Raw genomic sequence first — 24,182 nt, 5'->3', positions numbered from 1 at the left:
TATACTATGAAAATTTAATTAATTACAAAATGTATTAGTGGGTGGTAAAGCGTGCCACAATAATAAGTCTTTCAAAATTTAAGCGCATCTGTTTCAAATTTTAAGTCTGTCAATTAATTTTGGTATAATCTTTTTAGTATGTTAAATTAGTAGGTAAGAGACAAGTAAAAGTTGACCTGTTAGATTATTTTTGATTAAAAATTAAAAAAATAATTTACAAAATAATTTTATATTGTATATTTTAATAATATAAATGTATAATAATATTATAACTTAAAGTATTACTTTTATAAATTAAAGTTTAATTATTAACCACTAATGTACACAGGCACTGTCGCGCCTGTGTGTACGCATTTGTTAAATATACGGGTGATATTATGTTAATAGGTGATGATAATGTATTGTTATTAAGTGAATATGTAAAATAAAATCATATTTATTAAAAATAAAGTAAAATATACAAAAAAACATGAGAGAATAAAAAAGTAATCGATAGCGATGGAGCTAATTGTTGTTTCTTGTTCCAATTGTTGTTGTTTCAATTAGCTCTATCACTATCCAATAAATGAAGCAAAAGAGAATAGTAGATATACACGATTTTATAAAAAAATTTATAAAAGTAACGTTCAATTTTCAAAAATTCAATAAATAATTATATGTAAAGGGTAAAATTGGTATTTAAAAATGTGAACACAAAAAAAGAAAATTCTTGTCATAGATATATAAAATAAATTTATATTTATTGAAAATAAAGTGAAATGAATAGAAAAATTAATTGTTGATAAATAAAAAAAAGAAAAAAAGATGAACAATTTTATTGAAAATAAGAAAAATAATCGTTAATTTTAAAAAATGTAATAAATAATTATATTGTAAATGGTAAAATTGACATTATGAAAAGTGGACACAAAAAAATCTCTTTATATATTGATATAAATTATTACTAATTATATGAAAAATAATATAATACATAAATATAATAATGATTGTAATTTATTTAATTAGAGAGTTTAATTGATTAACTAAAACTTTAAAAAGTACTTATATAATTAAATATATTTATAATATTTATATTTAAATAAATAAATAATTAAATTTTGAAATTAAAAAAAATAACGGACAAGACTCACCCATTTTACCATCGTCTTAAAGTATATTCAATCAATTCCAGCTAATTAGTTTCGTAAATGGTTAATAATTCATTTACCATGTTCAAATTTTATTCATTCTTAGTTAACTAAATTCACTCGACAATTCTTTTAAATTAAAACTCCTCTTAAAAAATGTAACTTTAGTCTTTTAGTCTAACTCGTCTTTAATTAAGATATGTTAGGTTGAACTTTATTTGAAAGTTTATTTATATTTATAATTTATAAAAAAACTGCATATAATTTATTGAAATAATAAACTAATAGTCATAAATAAAAAGCTGGTATGATATTTTTAAACAAAACAAAAATAGTATATGAGAGTTAACAGAAGAAGAAGAATGAAATAGTGTCCACAAAAATATTCCATCTCTATTGATTTGACTCATGCCTGACTAACCTAACATTAATAATTATGTTGTTCATTTCATGGTGACCAACCAGTTACCAACAAAAGCTTCTGATATTTATATGGTTTACTCAATTTAGTTTATTTATTTTTCATTGTAATTTATGTTGCTCCATTCGGTGTCTGTCTGATTTTTATTTTTTTTTCTATGCGTGGAACCGATATTTTTGGAAAATCGTTTAAGCTGTGTTTAATAGACACACAAAAATAAACTAAGGGAAATAAAAAGGAAAACGATGCTCAATTATATTATGTGACATCATATTCAAACTATTAACCCATTTAAAAGTAAAAAAAACTCCAACATTACATTGGAGAGTCTAACTCGATTTAGAGTTATAAAGAATTCGAAATTGAAATCTGATTTCATCTTAATTTTTGTTTTAAAATTTTATAAATAAATGAATATAGTGTTTTTAATTTAATTGTATTAAATATTGTTAATATGTTATCAAAACATTATAGGATGGTGTTTTAATTATTTACATAATCTTGATATATTTCAACTCAAATGTCAACTAAAAATATCGAACAAGTTCATAAAAATTAACGTTATTAGTTAAAAGGACATATCCATTAATATTTAGAGTATAGGAATCAAAATATTTCAAGCTATTTTTCTCATATTTTTCTAATCAAGTTATTTGTTTTCATTATGTTGATTTCTGTTTTTGCTTTATAGTAAATTCTAAACTTTTTTTTCTTTAAACTACAAATATTTTGTTATTTTCAACCTTTATCGGTATCTAACCAATTAATTTAGACTATGTTAATCCATGTGGATACGATATCTAAACCCATTCATCTTATTACTTTACGATTTGATACACTTATCAATAATTTTGTAACATTTACATTTGCTTTATGCATTATTTGTACCCCAAATTTATAAGGGAGTGAATTGTGATATGTTTGAAATATATTTTTCATTTTCACTATCTATATTCAAACTATCTTACTAAAATTTATCTTTGACTTCATCATTTATTTTATATTATTATTAAAATATGTTATAATTTATTATTAAAAATGTTGGAAAATATATATGTTTCTTACAAATATATGTTGTATAAGAGATTAGTTTTTCTTGTTTTTGTTTGATTAATGATGTTGTTTATGTTTTTTGTTTTAGGATGTTGATAGTTAATACTCTTTAAAGAGTGACATTCTTCTACTATTGTTCAGTATAGAGATTTTTTAAATTTGAGAGAAAAAAAAATAAGAACCATTAAAAGATAAGTTATTTGTCTCATTTTCTTAATAAAACAATAACGAAAAGAGAATATGTTGTTCTCACTAGTTGAACCATTTATTCTAGGTGTCAATTTTGAAAACATAATATTTCATTACGACATTCCTTAAATAAAAAAAATACTGATATTTTGATATCAGTATTTTATACTCCTCGTTACTATTTATTAAATACACCAATTAATTTATGTTAAAGCCATTTTACTTTTATAAAAATTATTAAATAATTCAAATAACTTTTTTCATGAACAAAATTTTCAATGCAAAGAGAAAGGGATTGAAACCCACTTTACAAAGCTAACAAGAGAATCGTAAACCTCAATTCTAAATTTCTTCATTTTCCTCCACAAAAATAGAATCCTTTCAAATTTAATTTATGATGCATCTATCCATAACTAAATCCTGAGATGGAGAATGAAAACTCGTTAATAAATTTGTTTGAAAAATATATTATTGAATAGAATAAAAACAGTCAAATATTTTTTATTTTAAAATCATGTGATTTGATTAACCAATTGATTTGTAAAATAAACATATTCTATATTTGTATTAATTTTTTATTAAATTAATATATCATATATATATATATATATAATTATGTCATGATTATTTATGTAAACCAGTTATCATACAACATATAAATAAATTAATATATCATTTGTATGAATTTATGTTACAAAATTAAAATCGTGAGATAGGTGAAGGCTCTTCAATAATTTATTTTTTTATTTCACAGAGTAGAATACAAAAAGGTGAAAGAAAAGATAGACACACAGTCACATCGTAAACAGACGAAATTCGCCCAAAAAAGAGTGGCATTATTATTTTAATATAATAAAAGTATGTATTTTTTTTTACCATTACAAATATAATAAACAAACAATAAATTATACATTAAATTAAGTTTGGATGGAGATTATTTAAATGGGTTCGCAGCAGGATCTGGGACTCAAACCCTAGAAATACCAAAAACTGAGATTGTGGATACTTTCATGCTCTGTCCGCGATATGCTTTTGATGCTTTTAGATCTGTGAATCAGCAAGTGAACGTGGGTCGCATTGTTATCAAAACCGCGAGATGCTTTTGATGCTTTCAGATCTGTGATATGTTAGTCCTGTTATCAAAAGTGCGCTATGCTTTTGATTCTTTCAGATCTGTGAATCAGGGAGTGAATGTGAGTCGCATTGTTATCAAAACTGGCATAGTTACAACGGAGGTAAACCCTAAATCTTACATTTTTTCATCTTAGAGTACAAAGTTTGAATCTTTCTGAGTTTTACTGGCGATGATGATGAAAAGGCCGAACTTACGGCTGTCATTTACTTATTTGGCAGTAGATTGATGGATTTTATGGTTTAGGGTTTTCTGAGCCAGTACACGAATTTTTGTTTTCATTTTCATATGTAGAACAATGTTGAAACAGGGAAACGAGGGAAAGACATAGTAGGAGAGGAGAGTTTAAAGTTCGTATCTTTCCGAGTTTTAGACATAGTAGGAGAGGAGAGTTCAAAGTTCGGATCTTTCCGAGTTTATCTGGCGATGATGATGATTAAAAGGTCGGACTGTTGTCATTTATTGGCTGTAGAATGATGAACTTCATTGTTTAGGGTTTTCTGAGCCAGCACTCTCCGTCTTTTGTTTTCATTTTCATTTCCTTTTTAAAACAAGGGTGAAATAGGGAAATGAGGGAAAACATAGGAGAAGATGAAAGTTTGAAGCCCGATAAAGAAGAAAATTTTCAATTTTTTGTTTACAAGTTAACTTTTTCATTCTTACCTTATGGTTTCTTTATTTTGGAGGAGTACTGTTACTCTCAAGTGTGTTCTTTACTTTAGGTTTTATGTCTCTGCCGGTTATTATTAACATGTAATATCTGTTACTGTGTATTTAATATGTATTTAATATTTATCCTGTTTAAAAAATTCGTGCAGATTATTGCTGTGTCGTAATACATCACTGCTGTGAACATTTTTTCCTCAAACACATCCCTGGTTCTCCGGTAATTTTTGATTGCAGTAACTTTTGTGTGTTTTTTCTATGTGTGATTTTGTTTTCTGGTTCTGTCCTTCGTTTTATTTATATACATGTTTTTAAGGATAAAAAATGTTTAATATGGACGGCAAGAGATAGAACTATCACTAACAATCACAAAAAATTGACAGGAAAATATATTTGAGCATATATGACTACAAATCAGAGTCATAAAAACAATAACCTTAACCATACGGATGGCAACGGGGCGACGGGGTGGGTACGGGTATCATGATTCCATCCCTATAATAAAAATTCATCTCCAAATCCAATGGGTATACAACTTTTGACCCATTCCCATCCCCAGGGTAACGGGTATTTTCTTATATCCATATCCATACCCATTTTTTTATTGTTCCATATATCAATTAAATATTTTTTATAAAAAAAATTTAAAAATCACACCAACGGAATGATGATACTATCAAAATATTCAATATTAAAATAACATACTCTTTTTGATTTTCATGATGTCAAATATTAAGAAAAATATTATAATAGTATAAATCTCAAATTAAAGTATCAAATAACAACTAAATAAAATTCAAATAATTATATAAAAGCTAAAAAATTACACACTACTAAAATTTTATAATAACCAAAATATTTATTAATTTTACAAATGATCAGTGGTTTCATTTGCATTCGATCCATCTATACATAGAAAAAAAATGAAAATCATTACTATACAATTTATAAAAATAATATTCTAACATGTCCATCTTGTACCTTGGATCTAAAACTGAAGCAATTGCTAATATGTTATATAACAAAAAACAAAGAAACAAAGAGAATGAGAAATATGTTATATATATATATATATATATATATATATTATATTATATTATATTATATATTATATTACTATATATATATATATATTATATGTGTGGATATCTTATGTTTATATATATATAATTATTTATATATATTATATTATATATTATATTATTATTACTATGTATATATATTATATGTGTGGATATCTTATGTTTATATATATATATATATATATATATTTATATATATTTTTATAGATATATATTTATTTTAAGTATATATTATATTATATTATATAATAATATAAATATAATAATATATATTATATTATTATGTATATATATTTTATGTATATGCGTAGATATTTTATGCTTTTATATATATGTATATATATATTTCTTTTAAATTTTTATAAATTTGTAATGTTATAAATTTGTTTATAAAAGATCTAGTTAAATGATTAATTTGTTTTATATGTATATATTATATATATTATATTATATTATTATGTATATATATTATATTATATTATATTATATTATATTATATTATATTATATGTATATGTGTAAATATATATATATATATATATATAAAAGTATATTTTATTTATATGTATATATACTATATTATATTATATTATATTATATTTTATGTGTAAATATATTATTTATTTATATATATTTTTTAGATTATTTAATAAATTATAAATAGTTTAGTAATTTAAGCGGGGACGGGTATTTGGGTGGGTATATATATATCCCCATTCCCATCCCCAGTTGAAAATTTCGGGTATTTCCCATACCCATACCCAGTCAAAGCGGGGATTTCCTGTCAAAACGGGGACGGGTTCGGGTGATACTCACGGGCACGGGTTTATTTGTCATCTCTATTCGTGAATACTTTGTAAAAGTTAACAAAAACTTTATCAAAGTATCGAAATCTCGAAATTTATAGCTTCCTTGAAATGTTTAAATAAAATCATTCAATGAATATTTAAATTGGTATTATCAAATAGATAATTCATTCAAATTTTCATGTGTAAACGAATTATTGAAAAAAAAATCTACTAACATATAAGTCCACTAATATTAATTAAAATATATATATATATATATATATATATATATATATATATATATATATATATATATATATATATATATATATATATATATATATATATATATATATATTTGGTCCTTTAACTTTGACTGAATTTTGGAATTAGTTCATTTCAAAACTTTAGACCAATTTAGTCCTTATTTTTTGAAATACGTGAATTTAGTCATTTTAATAAAATTTTGTTAAGTTTATTTGATGTTTCATATGTATTTCAAGATTGTATTTGAATTGTTTATAGTGTTTGATACATTTTTGCTTTAATATTAATACTATTATGAAATGCGTTTGAAATATAAAAAAACTTAACAAAATTTGATTAAAAGGACTAAATACACGTATTTCGAAAGATGAATGAATAAATTGATCTAAAGTTTTGAAATAGACTAATTTTAAAATTCACTGAAAATTAAGGGACCAAAAATATATTTAATCCAAAAAAAAATGTATCTATGTATTATATATCAAATATTTATAAAGAACTTATATATAAAAAAAATCAACAACCTATTTGGATAAAAAAAATTGAATAAGATAAATCAATAGATCAATTTCAATCTTTATTCTAAAACTATTTGTTTAATCTTCAACAAATTAAAATTATGGTCAATTTTAAAATAATAATATCCTTACTATATCCTTTTTTCAAGTTGATTCCTTATTTACTTATCACGTCCAATAATAATTCATCACAATATTCCTTTCCATAATAACCATAATAATAAAAATAATGCCAACTGAAAAACAATAATTTAGAGCATTTTTTGTCTAACATCAATATTATTATTTAGCTAAACAAATATTATTTTTAGTTAATGTCTAATGGGAACAATCAAAATAGAGGTTGTAGTTTTTTTTTTAACTAATATAAATAAGGTTTTTTCTAATGGGGTTATTTTTTTACCTATATAAATATTGGGTATTTTTATTGACACCAATGAAATTTCTTATTCGTTGAAATAACTTAATTTTTTAGTCAATATCAAAACATTATTTCTTATTGTTGAGATTATTTAACTACTAATACAATTTTTCTATGGAAGTCGACCAAATTTTTTAATTGAAGTATTAATTTTCATATTTGGTATTTTTGTATTTATTAGTAACTAAAATAAATATTTATTAAAATATTTTATAATTGGTATTTTTGTATATTTGGTACCTTGTCACCGAATCACAATCTTAGTAAAAAAGGCTTAAATACATTTTTCGTCCTCTTTTTTTTTAGTATTTGTTGCAGATGATTCTCATTTTTATCAAATATTTAAAATGATCCTCATTTTTGCAATTTGTGTTTAATTCCCTAATAGTAATCTATCAGTAAGCAGGATGTTTCCTCATTTTCTGATGAAAAGGAAACTGAGTGAGATGTGGCTGTACTTGACATTAACTTTGCATTTATAGGAAATTGGTTATATTAAACATGGAAGTTAGGGTGGTTTGATGGTGTTCATCTTTGTGAAGCTAATTCAATAGATTGATTCAAAAATTTACATATATTTGTACATTGCTTATTTGGTGAAATAACTACGTCACACTTTTTCACTTTCTATGTTTTTAACCTTGTAATAACTATAGTTTGTTTTTTTGTTTTGGTAGTTCTGCAACCACTTTCAGATGGGTGTTGTGAGGGGGGTGATATTGGATGAATCAGTACTCTTGGCTGAAAGTGGTGATGATCAAACTGCATCCACTCTACGACCAGGAACTGAGTCTCTCACCCGCATACTCTTCCTGTCCAAAATCCATTGCGGAATTGCTTATGACTCGGGTCTTCTGGACGACAAGGTGAGTATTCTTAAAAGAACTGCTGATCTGTACTCACTTGATTGCTTTGCCTTAAATGACTCTGCAAGTGAGGCTAAGCCTGGATGGAGTAACACCGATGAAGGCAGTGTTATTTATCTGATTTCTAATAAGGAGTTCTCACCTAAGTTAAACCGCTATAATTGGCTTATTGTTGTTCTGAATGTTGGAGGCGAAAGTTCATGTCACGATCCTAATATACATCAGATTGAGAGCTTAGAAGAGTTGCCATTGACCATATGCCGCATAAATAAGAAATTAATCGGAACCAATGCTGTGACTGTGGGTTACACAATGAAGCCTTCGCGTGTGGAAGATTTTGCAAAGAGGGGTGCATTTCCTTTGTGTCCTACTCAACAGGGGTTGATGTTCGTGCCTCTCACATCCAATTTGTCTCTATCATCTCAGCTGAAGTATGTTGACATAGTTCTCCACAAAGCTACTGATGAAATATTATCTATTGAAGACGATAAACCTACTTTTACACAGAACATGCGAGCATTGCAGAAATATTTGGATCAGCACCAGGATATCTGTGTGATTGATCCACTGAGTTACATCTATCCATTGTTGGATAGGCTAGAAATTCAACAAGTTCTACTTGGCTTGGTAGAACTGAACACTGAAGGCAAATGTCTCATCAGAGGGGCTCATTTTAGTAAGGTTGATAACTTTGATGAATTTGATTTTGCAACTGGACTATCTGAAGCTAGATTGTCTCTTCCATGCATAGTGAAACCTAAAGTTGCTTGTGGTGTCAGTGATGCACATAAGATGGCAATTGTTTTCAGGGTTGATGATTTTAAGAATTTAAGTGTTCCTCTTCCGGCTATTATTCAGGAATATGTGGATCATTCATCCACTTTGTACAAATTTTATGTCTTGGGTGAAAAGATTTTCTATGCTGTCAAGAAGTCAATACCAAATTTCGATATTTTGATGAAATCATCTAATGGTGATGAGCACAAACCTCTTCTGTTTGATAGCTTAAAATCTATGCCCACTGCTGACAGTATCACAAGTAATGAGTCTATTGACCTTAAGTTGGTTACAGATGCTGCAAATTGGCTTAGGAGAAGGCTTCATCTTACCATCTTTGGTTTTGATGTTGTGATTCAGGAAGGTACTCATGACCATGTAATTGTGGATGTAAACTATCTCCCATCATTTAAGGAAGTTCCTGATGACATCGCTATTCCTGCTTTCTGGGAGGCCATTAGAAATAAGTTTGACTGTAGGATGTCTAAATAACTATCTGTTTGAACTTTGTGACTATTTGACACGGAATAATGTCAATGATTGCATCAGACCAATCGATCATATCAAGCTGAAATGAGATTGAATAACTCGTTATTTCTTGTTTGAAGTTTGGAATACTTACACTTGTTACGAATGATGCAGTCTAATGTTTCTTCTGCTGTTTGATGTTATATAACTTTGCAAGAAAGCTTTGGGTATGATTATTGGCACTTTAACTTTTGATTCTGTGGGTTAAGAAATACTTAATTTCACTTTTGATTTCTTAGTTTCTCGATTTTACAAATTTTCTTCTCCATATTTTTTCGAATTTGATCTCCTATTATTTTAATTGTGAAACTTTAGTTCATCTGTTAAAATAAATTTTAATATTTTAAATGAAACATTATTAATAAATGGTCTAACATTACATAATCAACATAGTGGAGGGATCAAATTCGTAAATTTAAGAAGGTAGAGACCAAAATTTCAAGGAAAACATTTAAAGAAGCACATGTCTCTAGAAAATACATTTCCAGATTTGACTACAGTGGGGGGAAAATTACATCTGATATTAGCACTGTTAATCTATAAATGTATAGACATGTCTATGTATATAGGCTACAGATTTTAGAACAAAACTAAATTGTTACAGAAGCAGAAGCATTTAACATACAAATAATGGCTTGCTTCTGCATAAATGACTATCTGGAAGGGCTAGTATAGACAAGTGACTTTTGAGGTGCTGCTGATTCCTCGTGAATTTCCTCATGTTCTACTGGACTGAAACTCACCTTCTTCTGAAGAACAAAAGAAATCAAATAAAGAACATTAACTCTATTCCCTGAAGAGTTACAATTAACTAATTAATATGTGTGAACAAAGATACAAATATCCTAGGCGAATTTAAGACCATGAAACTTTCTACACTTTTTTCTTGCCAACTTGGGTTTCAACTTCCAAAGACATTCAAGCAACACATTTCATCGAGTTGCTACAGACAACTAGTAAACTAGGATACTTATAATGATTCCTAGTGCTACATTTCTGGTCATAGTTGCTGACAAACCGACAATGTTGACATTTTGGCATGCTAACTATTACCCTCATGAATTATGGGAGACAATGATGCAGAAAGTGCTGCCAAGTGTAAAAATCCAAAACCACAGTAGACTTTATATCACAAATATATATATATATATATATATATATATATATATATATATATATATATATATATATAAAGTTGCTTCTAAATGTAATGGATGAAGTGCCATTTTAGTTTAGCGCGTATATACCCTTTACTTTCAAAACTCTTATCTGCATAATCATTACTATGAATACAATTGTTGAAAGGTGCTTTGTATTAAAAGTAATATTCAAAAGTTAGAAAATACCAAGATAATTATCATTAACAAATTGCATTTCTTTTAAATGTTATAAGTGAGAAATATGATTGCTGACTAATTTTTACTGAAAAAAAAGTCTGACAAATTTGAGTGAAATTTTTTTAATCGTTTTTTGGTATGAAAACGTAAACATGCGACTTTTAATGGTTTCACTCTTACCAAGCTGGAATGAGTTTTAGTTTTCATTGCATCATTCTGTGGTAAAACCATTATTTGAAGAATAATTTATGTAACATGTTTTAGTTTAATGCACAAGTGTGATTTAACTTTTGAAAAAAAAAAGTCATTAAAACAAACACCGACTGCTGATGCTATCACACGTTTGACTTGTAAATATTTGCATCTTTGGATTGGATGGTCAAAAATGAATGAGAACTTAGAATAATAGGGCGATGGCATGTTACTCACCATGTAAGATAACTTGAGAAGAAACCACAGAACAACCAAAAGAGAAAAAACAAAAATAAGAAGAAAAGAAAATCTCGTAAACAACGTGAAACACCCAAGTCATGATTGAATGCATCATCCTCAGAAGTTAAAACTTGCAATATAATTTTATTTTCCCAAACACTATCATTAGCATCAGCAAGCTAAAGTTGATTGCTACTCTATCATTAACTATAATTTGTACTCATAAAAATTAAAGTCTAATTTATCTCAACTGTGTTTTCGTTCACAAGATATCTCTGTCTACATTTTTGGTTTGCCGCTATTTTTATTCTTGAGTTAGAAAATGTCAAAACTTAACATTAAAATTTCATTTTTATCCATATATATCATCTTTCAGGTGGTCAACTAGAAAAACGGCAATTTGGAATGATGAATCACAAAATTTGTGATTATTAAGATAAAACAGAACAACTCAATCTAAGATAAACATTAAGCTATTATAGTATAAGAGTGAATTTGATGAATTCGGGTAATTAATTAACCTGAAAAGCATCGTCGGCCATGACTTTTTTGAACTCAGCTTCAAGCTGGCTCAAACAGGCTACAATCGTTTCAGGTACAAATTTGCCTCCAAACCTACCGAACTTTCCCGAAGTAGAAATGGGAAGTTCCTTCTTCTGGGCAGTTTCGAAAGGGTTTTTGTCCATTGAGGGTGTTGGAGGGGGACGTAGGTAACGCTCAACTGAGGGAGCTTAGTTTGGTGAGTGACGAGAGCTTGAGCCACCACAGAAGCAGCGCGCTCTTTCTGATCTATGAACTTGCTACTTCTGGAATGGCACCTGATGAGTGTTCCTTGCAGTTTACAAGCCATAAGAATTGTATGGTGTTTCTGTGTGAGTGAGGAGGAAGATAGAGAATTGTGTTTGCTTGCAATTGCAACAATGGCTCTTCACAGGCTATATTTATAGTGTGCATGTAGTGTGCATGGGTCATGTCACCGCGTTCACTTTTTAACATTACAATTTCAACACGGACTTTAAATATTGAAAGTGGAATTACTATTTTTCTTGAAAACAAAATATTTGGACACATAAATATTTTAAACGTGTTTCAACACGATAATTGCTTTTTTCATTTTATTTTTTCATATTTTTCTATCCGGGAATACAGAGAAAGTTCAAATCTCAACCCCACCAAACACTTATCCTCATTCACATCCTACTTACCCTAAATTTGTACCACTCCCTTTAATTTGAATGAAAATTATCTTTTTTTAAGTAAGAGACCTCTTTTGAGAATAATACTGTAATTAAAAAATAAATAACGAGTGTAAACTGATTATGGAAAAAACAAACAATGTAAATTGTTTTAAAATTAACAATGGGATCCCATTTAATAACATGTAAAAGATATTTTTTAACAGATATATTGACGAAAAATAAAAACAAATTTATTTTTAAAATTAATAAAAAGCGACGAAGATGAAAACATTATAATATAATATGTTGCTCATTATATAAAAATAAATTGAAAGTCTGTCAAAACTTTCTAAATCAAATATATATTAATAAGGTAAAAAATAAATATTTTACGAATAATATAATTATTTATATTAAAAAATTAATTGATAAATTTAATGATGATTCAATTATTATAAGTTCAACAATATAAATAATATAAATAATGATAGACATTTTTTTATATATATTTAATTTCTCCGATGATTATAAATATATTAAATTATATATTATTTTTTAAATTAATCATAGCAATATAAAATATATAAATTTTGCGTATATTATTTTTTCTCTTCCTTCTTTCATAAAAATCCGTCGTTGATTCTTGCTGTGTGTTAAACTCATCTGTTTATTCATCACCCACCCACTCATTCATATATACTATGAAAATTTAATTAATTACAAAATGTATTAGTGGGTGGTAAAGCGTGCCACAATAATAAGTCTTTCAAAATTTAAGCGCATCTGTTTCAAATTTTAAGTCTGTCAATTAATTTTGGTATAATCTTTTTAGTATGTTAAATTAGTAGGTAAGAGACAAGTAAAAGTTGACCTGTTAGATTATTTTTGATTAAAAATTAAAAAATAATTTACAAAATAATTTTATATTGTATATTTTAATAATATAAATGTATAATAATATTATAACTTAAAGTATTACTTTTATAAATTAAAGTTTAATTATTAACCACTAATGTACACAGGCACTGTCGCGCCTGTGTGTACGCATTTGTTAAATATACGGGTGATATTATGTTAATAGGTGATGATAATGTATTGTTATTAAGTGAATATGTAAAATAAAATCATATTTATTAAAAATAAAGTAAAATATACAAAAAAACATGAGAGAATAAAAAAGTAATCGATAGCGATGGAGCTAATTGTTGTTTCTTGTTCCAATTGTTGTTGTTTCAATTAGCTCTATCACTATCCAATAAATGAAGCAAAAGAGAATAGTAGATATACACGATTTTATAAAAAAATTTATAAAAGTAACGTTCAATTTTCAAAAATTCAATAAATAATTATATGTAAAGGGTAAAATTGGTATTTAAAAATGTGAACACAAAAAAGAAAATTCTTGTCATAGATATATAAAATAAATTTATATTTATTGAAAATAAAGTGAAATGAATAGAAAAATTAATTGTTGATAAATAAAAAAAAGAAAAAAGATGAACAATTTTATTGAAAATAAGAAAAATAATCGTTAATTTTAAAAAATGTAATAAATAATTATATTGTAAATGGTAAAATTGACATTATGAAAAGTGGACACAAAAAAATCTCTTTATATATTGATATAAATTATTACTAATTATATGAAAAATAATATAATACATAAATATAATAATGATTGTAATTTATTTAATTAGAGAGTTTAATTGATTAACTAAAACTTTAAAAAGTACTTATATAATTAAATATATTTATAATATTTATATTTAAATAAATAAATAATTAAATTTTGAAATTAAAAAAAATAACGGACAAGACTCACCCATTTTACCATCGTCTTAAAGTATATTCAATCAATTCCAGCTAATTAGTTTCGTAAATGGTTAATAATTCATTTACCATGTTCAAATTTTATTCATTCTTAGTTAACTAAATTCACTCGACAATTCTTTTAAATTAAAACTCCTCTTAAAAAATGTAACTTTAGTCTTTTAGTCTAACTCGTCTTTAATTAAGATATGTTAGGTTGAACTTTATTTGAAAGTTTATTTATATTTATAATTTATAAAAAAACTGCATATAATTTATTGAAATAATAAACTAATAGTCATAAATAAAAAGCTGGTATGATATTTTTAAACAAAACAAAAATAGTATATGAGAGTTAACAGAAGAAGAAGAATGAAATAGTGTCCACAAAAATATTCCATCTCTATTGATTTGACTCATGCCTGACTAACCTAACATTAATAATTATGTTGTTCATTTCATGGTGACCAACCAGTTACCAACAAAAGCTTCTGATATTTATATGGTTTACTCAATTTAGTTTATTTATTTTTCATTGTAATTTATGTTGCTCCATTCGGTGTCTGTCTGATTTTTATTTTTTTTTCTATGCGTGGAACCGATATTTTTGGAAAATCGTTTAAGCTGTGTTTAATAGACACACAAAAATAAACTAAGGGAAATAAAAAGGAAAACGATGCTCAATTATATTATGTGACATCATATTCAAACTATTAACCCATTTAAAAGTAAAAAAAACTCCAACATTACATTGGAGAGTCTAACTCGATTTAGAGTTATAAAGAATTCGAAATTGAAATCTGATTTCATCTTAATTTTTGTTTTAAAATTTTATAAATAAATGAATATAGTGTTTTTAATTTAATTGTATTAAATATTGTTAATATGTTATCAAAACGTTATAGGATGGTGTTTTAATTATTTACATAATCTTAATATATTTCAACTCAAATGTCAACTAAAAATATCGAACAAGTTCATAAAAATTAACGTTATTAGTTAAAAGGACATATCCATTAATATTTAGAGTATAGGAATCAAAATATTTCAAGCTATTTTTCTCATATTTTTCTAATCAAGTTATTTGTTTTCATTATGTTGATTTCTGTTTTTGCTTTATAGTAAATTCTAAACTTTTTTTTCTTTAAACTACAAATATTTTGTTATTTTCAACCTTTATCGGTATCTAACCAATTAATTTAGACTATGTTAATCCATGTGGATACGATATCTAAACCCATTCATCTTATTACTTTACGATTTGATACACTTATCAATAATTTTGTAACATTTACATTTGCTTTATGCATTATTTGTACCCCAAATTTATAAGGGAGTGAATTGTGATATGTTTGAAATATATTTTTCATTTTCACTATCTATATTCAAACTATCTTACTAAAATTTATCTTTGACTTCATCATTTATTTTATATTATTATTAAAATATGTTATAATTTATTATTAAAAATGTTGGAAAATATATATGTTTCTTACAAATATATGTTGTATAAGAGATTAGTTTTTCTTGTTTTTGTTTGATTAATGATGTTGTTTATGTTTTTTGTTTTAGGATGTTGATAGTTAATACTCTTTAAAGAGTGACATTCTTCTACTATTGTTCAGTATAGAGATTTTTTAAATTTGAGAGAAAAAAAATAAGAACCATTAAAAGATAAGTTATTTGTCTCATTTTCTTAATAAAACAATAACGAAAAGAGAATATGTTGTTCTCACTAGTTGAACCATTTATTCTAGGTGTCAATTTTGAAAACATAATATTTCATTACGACATTCCTTAAATAAAAAAAATACTGATATTTTGATATCAGTATTTTATACTCCTCGTTACTATTTATTAAATACACCAATTAATTTATGTTAAAGCCATTTTACTTTTATAAAAATTATTAAATAATTCAAATAACTTTTTTCATGAACAAAATTTTCAATGCAAAGAGAAAGGGATTGAAACCCACTTTACAAAGCTAACAAGAGAATCGTAAACCTCAATTCTAAATTTCTTCATTTTCCTCCACAAAAATAGAATCCTTTCAAATTTAATTTATGATGCATCTATCCATAACTAAATCCTGAGATGGAGAATGAAAACTCGTTAATAAATTTGTTTGAAAAATATATTATTGAATAGAATAAAAACAGTCAAATATTTTTTATTTTAAAATCATGTGATTTGATTAACCAATTGATTTGTAAAATAAACATATTCTATATTTGTATTAATTTTTTATTAAATTAATATATCATATATATATATATATATAATTATGTCATGATTATTTATGTAAACCAGTTATCATACAACATATAAATAAATTAATATATCATTTGTATGAATTTATGTTACAAAATTAAAATCGTGAGATAGGTGAAGGCTCTTCAATAATTTATTTTTTTATTTCACAGAGTAGAATACAAAAAGGTGAAAGAAAAGATAGACACACAGTCACATCGTAAACAGACGAAATTCGCCCAAAAAAGAGTGGCATTATTATTTTAATATAATAAAAGTATGTATTTTTTTTTACCATTACAAATATAATAAACAAACAATAAATTATACATTAAATTAAGTTTGGATGGAGATTATTTAAATGGGTTCGCAGCAGGATCTGGGACTCAAACCCTAGAAATACCAAAAACTGAGATTGTGGATACTTTCATGCTCTGTCCGCGATATGCTTTTGATGCTTTTAGATCTGTGAATCAGCAAGTGAACGTGGGTCGCATTGTTATCAAAACCGCGAGATGCTTTTGATGCTTTCAGATCTGTGATATGTTAGTCCTGTTATCAAAAGTGCGCTATGCTTTTGATTCTTTCAGATCTGTGAATCAGGGAGTGAATGTGAGTCGCATTGTTATCAAAACTGGCATAGTTACAACGGAGGTAAACCCTAAATCTTACATTTTTTCATCTTAGAGTACAAAGTTTGAATCTTTCTGAGTTTTACTGGCGATGATGATGAAAAGGCCGAACTTACGGCTGTCATTTACTTATTTGGCAGTAGATTGATGGATTTTATGGTTTAGGGTTTTCTGAGCCAGTACACGAATTTTTGTTTTCATTTTCATATGTAGAACAATGTTGAAACAGGGAAACGAGGGAAAGACATAGTAGGAGAGGAGAGTTTAAAGTTCGTATCTTTCCGAGTTTTAGACATAGTAGGAGAGGAGAGTTCAAAGTTCGGATCTTTCCGAGTTTATCTGGCGATGATGATGATTAAAAGGTCGGACTGTTGTCATTTATTGGCTGTAGAATGATGAACTTCATTGTTTAGGGTTTTCTGAGCCAGCACTCTCCGTCTTTTGTTTTCATTTTCATTTCCTTTTTAAAACAAGGGTGAAATAGGGAAATGAGGGAAAACATAGGAGAAGATGAAAGTTTGAAGCCCGATAAAGAAGAAAATTTTCAATTTTTTGTTTACAAGTTAACTTTTTCATTCTTACCTTATGGTTTCTTTATTTTGGAGGAGTACTGTTACTCTCAAGTGTGTTCTTTACTTTAGGTTTTATGTCTCTGCCGGTTATTATTAACATGTAATATCTGTTACTGTGTATTTAATATGTATTTAATATTTATCCTGTTTAAAAAATTCGTGCAGATTATTGCTGTGTCGTAATACATCACTGCTGTGAACATTTTTTCCTCAAACACATCCCTGGTTCTCCGGTAATTTTTGATTGCAGTAACTTTTGTGTGTTTTTTCTATGTGTGATTTTGTTTTCTGGTTCTGTCCTTCGTTTTATTTATATACATGTTTTTAAGGATAAAAAATGTTTAATATGGACGGCAAGAGATAGAACTATCACTAACAATCACAAAAAATTGACAGGAAAATATATTTGAGCATATATGACTACAAATCAGAGTCATAAAAACAATAACCTTAACCATACGGATGGCAACGGGGCGACGGGGTGGGTACGGGTATCATGATTCCATCCCCATAATAAAAATTCATCTCCAAATCCAATGGGTATACAACTTTTGACCCATTCCCATCCCCAGGGTAACGGGTATTTTCTTATATCCATATCCATACCCATTTTTTTATTGTTCCATATATCAATTAAATATTTTTTATAAAAAAAATTTAAAAATCACACCAACGGAATGATGATACTATCAAAATATTCAATATTAAAATAACATACTCTTTTTGATTTTCATGATGTCAAATATTAAGAAAAATATTATAATAGTATAAATCTCAAATTAAAGTATCAAATAACAACTAAATAAAATTCAAATAATTATATAAAAGCTAAAAAATTACACATTACTAAAATTTTATAATAACCAAAATATTTATTAATTTTACAAATGATCAGTGGTTTCATTTGCATTCGATCCATCTATACATAGAAAAAATGAAAAATTAGATATGATATAATAATTGAAATTGAAAATTTTAATTACTAGAATATAATGTACCTTTTTCATCAGATTCATTTTCACTCATGAGAACATCTTTTCCTTTTAATTTTTTAACACCTACAAACACCAAATGTAGAATATTAGATGAGAATTCACAAAAAATACTAACAAAAAATATTAATAAATTTGAGTAACTTACCTAGATGGTTTGAGTTCCATATCCAACTTCTTGTACACATCAAAGCCTCTATAGTAATATGATGAAGTCGACTACGGTGAGAAGTTAATATCTGACCACCAGTACTAAAAGCAGATTCAGAAGCTACAGTTGTTATTGGAATAGCTAAAACATCCCTTGCAATTGCTTGAAGGGTTGGAAACTTTAACCCATTTGTTTTCCACCATGATAGGATATCAAATTCTTGTGTAATCGGCAAATTATCTTCCAAGTAATAATCCAACTATGTTTTCATAACTGTAGTTCTAGATTTTTTCTTTTTTGCCATAAACTCTAAAAATTCATTCGCATCATTATCAACATCCTTTCCCAACTCCAATGATGTAGCTCTATAAGAAGTTTCATTCTTTTTTGATTGATATTCTAAAACCAAATCATAGCACATTTGACGAAAATTTATAAAAATAATATTCTAATATGTCCATCTTGTACCTTGCATCTAAAACTGAAACAATTGCCAATATGTTATATAACAAAAAACAAAGAGAATGAGAAATATGTTATATATATATATATATTATATTATATTATATATTATATTACTATGTATATATATATTATATGTGTGGATATCTTATGTTTATATATATATAATTATTTATATATATTATATTATATATTATATTATTATTACTATGTATATATATTATATGTGTGGATATCTTATGTTTATATATATATATATATATATTTATATATATTTTTATAGATATATATTTATTTTAATTATATATTATATTATATTATATAATAATATATATATAATAATATATATTATATTATTATGTATATATATTTTATGTATATGCGTAGATATTTTATGCTTATATATATATATATATATATATATATATATATATATATATATATATATATATATATATATATATATTTCTTTTAAATTTTTATAAATTAGTAATGTTATAAATTTGTTTATAAAAGATCTCACTAGTTAAATGATTAATTTGTTTTATACGTATATATTATATATATTATATTATATTATTATGTATATATATTATATGTATATTATATTATATTATATTATATTATATTATATTATATTACATGTATATGTGTAAATATATATATATATATATATATATATATATATATATATATATATAAATAAGTATATTTTATTTATATGTATATATATTATATTATATTATATTATATTATATTTTATTTTATGTGTAAATATATTATTTATTTATATATATTTTTTAGATTATTTAATAAATTATAAATAGTTTAGTAATTTAAGCGGGGACGGGTATTTGGGCGGGTATATATATATCCCCATCCCTATCCCCAGTTGAAAATTTCGGGTATTACCCATATTCATACCCAGTCAAAGCGGGGATTCCCGTCAAAACGGGGACGGGTTCGGGTGATACCCACTGGCACGAGTTTATTTGCCATCTCTATTCGTGAATACTTTGTAAAAGTTAACAAAAACTTTATCAAAGTATCGAAATCCCGAAATTTATAGCTTACTTGAAATGTTTAAATAAAACCATTCAATGAATATTTAAATTGGTATTATCAAATAGATAATTCATTCAAATTTTCATTTGTAAACGAATTATTGAAAAAAAAATCTACTAACATATAAGTCCACTAATATTAATTAAAATATATATATATATATATATATATATATATATATATATATATATATATATATATATATATATATTTGGTCCTTTAATTTTGACTGAATTTTGGAATTAGTTCATTTCAAAACTTTAGACCAATTTAGTCCTTATTTTTTGAAATACGTAGATTTAGTCCTTTTAATAAAATTTTGTTAATTTTATTTGATGTTTCATACGTATTTCAAGATTGTATTTGAATTGTTTATAGTGTTTGATACATTTTTGCTTTAATATTAATACTATTATGAAATGCGTTTGAAATATCAAAAAAACTTAACAAAATTTGATTAAAAGGACTAAATACACGTATTTCGAAAGATGAATGAGTAAATTGATCCAAAGTTTTGAAATAGACTAATTTTAAAATTCACTGAAAATTAAGGGACCAAAAATATATTTAATCCAAAAAAAAATGTATCTATGTATTATATATCAAATATTTATAAAGAACTTATATATAAAAAAAATCAACAACCTATTTGGATAAAAAAAATTGAATAAGATAAATCAATAGATCAATTTCAATCTTTATTCTAAAACTATTTGTTTAATCTTCAACAAATTAAAATTATGGTCAATTTTAAAATAATAATATCCTTACTATATCCTTTTTTCAAGTTGATTCCTTATTTACTTACCACGTCCAATAATAATTCATAACAATATTCCTTTCCATAATAACCATAATAATAAAAAAAATGCCAACTGAAAAACAATAATTTAGAGCATTTTTTGTCTAACATCAATATTATTATTTAGCTAAACAAATATTATTTTTAGTTAATGTCTAATGGGAACAATCAAAATAGAGGTTGTAGTTTTTTTTTTAACTAATATAAATAAGGTTTTTTCTAATGGGGTTATTTTTTTACCTATATAAATATTGGGTATTTTTATTGACACCAATGAAATTTCTTATTCGTTGAAATAACTTAATTTTTTAGTCAATATCAAAACATTATTTCTTATTGTTGAGATTATTTAACTACTAATACAATTTTTCTATGGAAGTCGACCAAATTTTTTAATTGAAGTATTAATTTTCATATTTGGTATTTTTGTATTTATTAGTAACTAAAATAAATATTTATTAAAATATTTTATAATTGGTATTTTTGTATATTTGGTACCTTGTCACCGAATCACAATCTTAGTAAAAAAGGCTTAAATACATTTTTCGTCCTCTTTTTTTTAGTATTTGTTGCAGATGATTCTCATTTTTATCAAATGTTTAAAATGATCCTCATTTTCGCAATTTGTGTTTAATTTACTTCTTTTATGTGATGTTGTTTAAATCAGTAACGGATCACTGTACAGGTGGCACTGTTTGTATTACATTGTAGTGGGGATGTATTACGTATATTGTACAAGTATAGTAATTAGATACTTGAGGATAGATAGGTGAGCTACGGTTTTGGAAATTAATTGTTGGACAGTTGGTCAGTTGCTGCAATCTTTTTCCTCCATTCACAATTTGTATTGTTGCAATCTTCTTCTTCGTGCAATCCCATGTCACGGTCTCAATCTTCTTCCTCTACCTCTGGTTGTAATCGTTGGAGGCAACAGTGTTGTAGCAATTCGTGCAATGTTGGTGGTTCAACGAGAAATGGGGGATTAACCCTGATTTGTAATTGTGAAAACAAACCTCAAAACAAAATTACGAAAACCGTAACCCCAACTGATCTAAATGTGCAAAATTTATCACAATTCGGAAAACCCTAAATCCACGAGCAAAGCACTTACCTCGTTGATGATGATTAACTGAAAAATTGAAATCAAACGAACAAATCGCCACGTCCAATTGCTGCTTCCTCTGCAAATCGAAGATGAAGAAATCGACTTTACTCGTCAATGCCTAATTGCAGCTTAACCTAATTGGAAAATTGTCCCAAATTAATAAGTTAATGTTAATAATCCACATGTACAGTACATGTAATAATACATCCCAATATAATGTAATACAAATATAGTGTCACATGTACAGTGCTCCGTTACTGATCTAAACGGCGTCACAAAAAATGACTAAATTAAACACTGAATTGTAAAAATGAATATCATTTTACACAGTTAGTCAAAATGATGATCATCCACAATAAACATTACGAAAATGACGAAAAGGGTATTTAAGAAAAAAAAATTAAGAATCAGAAACGAGTAACATATGCTCTTAAAAGTAGGTTCAAGCAAAGCGGTTTTTTTGAGGCCTAAGTGTGAGAGCTTAGTTTCCAGAAGAGGCTGTTTCTTCCTTCTTCTTCCTGCACCTTTCTCTCCATTTTACTCCTCTTTCAAAATTTAATAAAACCCTAAAACGTAACAACCCTGAAAACCTAGTTACCCTTCTTACTTCCTTCTCTCGCCACAGCTTCTCACCCTTTCATCTTCATCTCTGCAATCCTCACTGTAGGAGAAAAACCTGTCCGTGAATCCACTTTTGGAGCGAGCATTGTGCACGCCTACCCTTGCCTGCATCTGGTGAGGTCATTTTTTCACTCTTTTTTTTCGATTTGGGGGTGGGATGTGTTGTGAAAACATATTCTTATTCCCTGTTTTTTAGCCAGAGTGCTTGAGGGTATTGCAAAAGGGTCACGTTTTTTTTGTAGCTCGGAGCGAGTCCAGGTAAGGGGCCACTGTGATCGGAAATTTCTGCGCACGGCTTTACAATCTGCGAAATGTGGAAGAATTTGGGAAATGTGTTTGAAATGATTTTTTATATTTTAAACTAAAAGTTTTAAATATATGTATTTTAATACTTCTATTTATTTTTAACAATGAAATCTGAGATCATGCTGGACAACACTAGTCAATCTAGCTTGTTAAACAAACCATTTAGGGGTTGGTTGTCATTCGATCACAACTTAAGTGCATATTGTTTCCTTCAAATTTAGGGCACCTAAGTTGATGGTCCTATCTAACATTTATTAAATATGTATTCTTTCTGATTTGCTAGTGAGTTGATTTTTGGTTGCTGCTGAGAGTTTTAGGGGAGGATTTGGTGAAGTATGGAACACTTATTCATTCAATCCTTCTGTTTTTATTTTTTTGTTTTCTTTTTATGTTAAGTCCACTGCTATATTCTTCAGCAATTGGGTTTGAAGAGCCGAGGAACAGGGTTGCAATTTTTATCCCGGTTTAGTGCTGAAAGAGGTAGGTTCTTCGGTTTTGTTCTCTTCTCATAAAAGCTTGTATGAAGATAAGACTCACATCTTTTTCTGACCACATCATTTTCCTAATACTTTTCATTTTGAACTCTGAAAACTTGTTCTAACATGTGCTTTTGGAATTTTTAAGTTCATAT

The 24,182-nt window shown here is 26.3% G+C and overlaps 2 protein-coding genes and 4 non-coding genes across 15 annotated transcripts in view; all 6 read left to right on the top strand.

Annotated features, from left to right (window-relative positions):
* The first annotated feature begins 3,723 nt into the window (after positions 1 to 3,723).
* Positions 3,724 to 10,007, top strand: LOC114173993 (inositol 1,3,4-trisphosphate 5/6-kinase 4-like). The gene is made up of 3 exons (XM_028058711.1): positions 3,724 to 4,025; positions 4,741 to 4,808; positions 8,341 to 10,007. Exon 3 carries the CDS (start codon positions 8,359 to 8,361, stop codon positions 9,796 to 9,798), a length of 1,440 nt encoding a protein of 479 aa, XP_027914512.1. The 5' UTR covers positions 3,724 to 4,025; positions 4,741 to 4,808; positions 8,341 to 8,358; the 3' UTR covers positions 9,799 to 10,007.
* LOC114174776 lies at positions 4,090 to 4,183 on the top strand. The gene has a single exon (XR_003602738.1). It is a non-coding gene; the product is annotated as a small nucleolar RNA snoR113 (small nucleolar RNA).
* Positions 4,344 to 4,431, top strand: LOC114174784. The gene has a single exon (XR_003602745.1). It is a non-coding gene; the product is annotated as a small nucleolar RNA snoR113 (small nucleolar RNA).
* A 7,188-nt stretch (positions 10,008 to 17,195) lies between the features above and the next one.
* LOC114173793 overlaps positions 17,196 to 24,182 on the top strand; it is a 47,843-nt gene continuing 40,856 nt past the window's right edge. For 2 of the 10 annotated variants that reach the window (XR_003602579.1, XR_003602590.1), the window contains exons 1-2: positions 17,200 to 17,497; positions 18,213 to 18,280. The gene's annotated coding sequence lies outside the window, so the exon portion shown is untranslated. Of the gene's footprint in view, positions 17,498 to 18,212; positions 18,281 to 22,006; positions 24,032 to 24,182 lie in introns of those variants that run through there. The other 8 variants (XR_003602589.1, XR_003602582.1, XR_003602585.1 and 5 more) reach the window with 8 other exon arrangements.
* LOC114174775 lies at positions 17,562 to 17,655 on the top strand. The gene has a single exon (XR_003602737.1). It is a non-coding gene; the product is annotated as a small nucleolar RNA snoR113 (small nucleolar RNA).
* Positions 17,816 to 17,903, top strand: LOC114174783. The gene has a single exon (XR_003602744.1). It is a non-coding gene; the product is annotated as a small nucleolar RNA snoR113 (small nucleolar RNA).

This window comes from Vigna unguiculata, chromosome 2 (assembly GCF_004118075.2).
Source record: "Vigna unguiculata cultivar IT97K-499-35 chromosome 2, ASM411807v1, whole genome shotgun sequence".
NCBI classification, from domain to species: Eukaryota; Viridiplantae; Streptophyta; class Magnoliopsida; order Fabales; family Fabaceae; genus Vigna; species Vigna unguiculata.
Note: the sequence above shows the minus strand (reverse complement) of the source record. Positions and strands in the feature narration are given on the sequence as shown.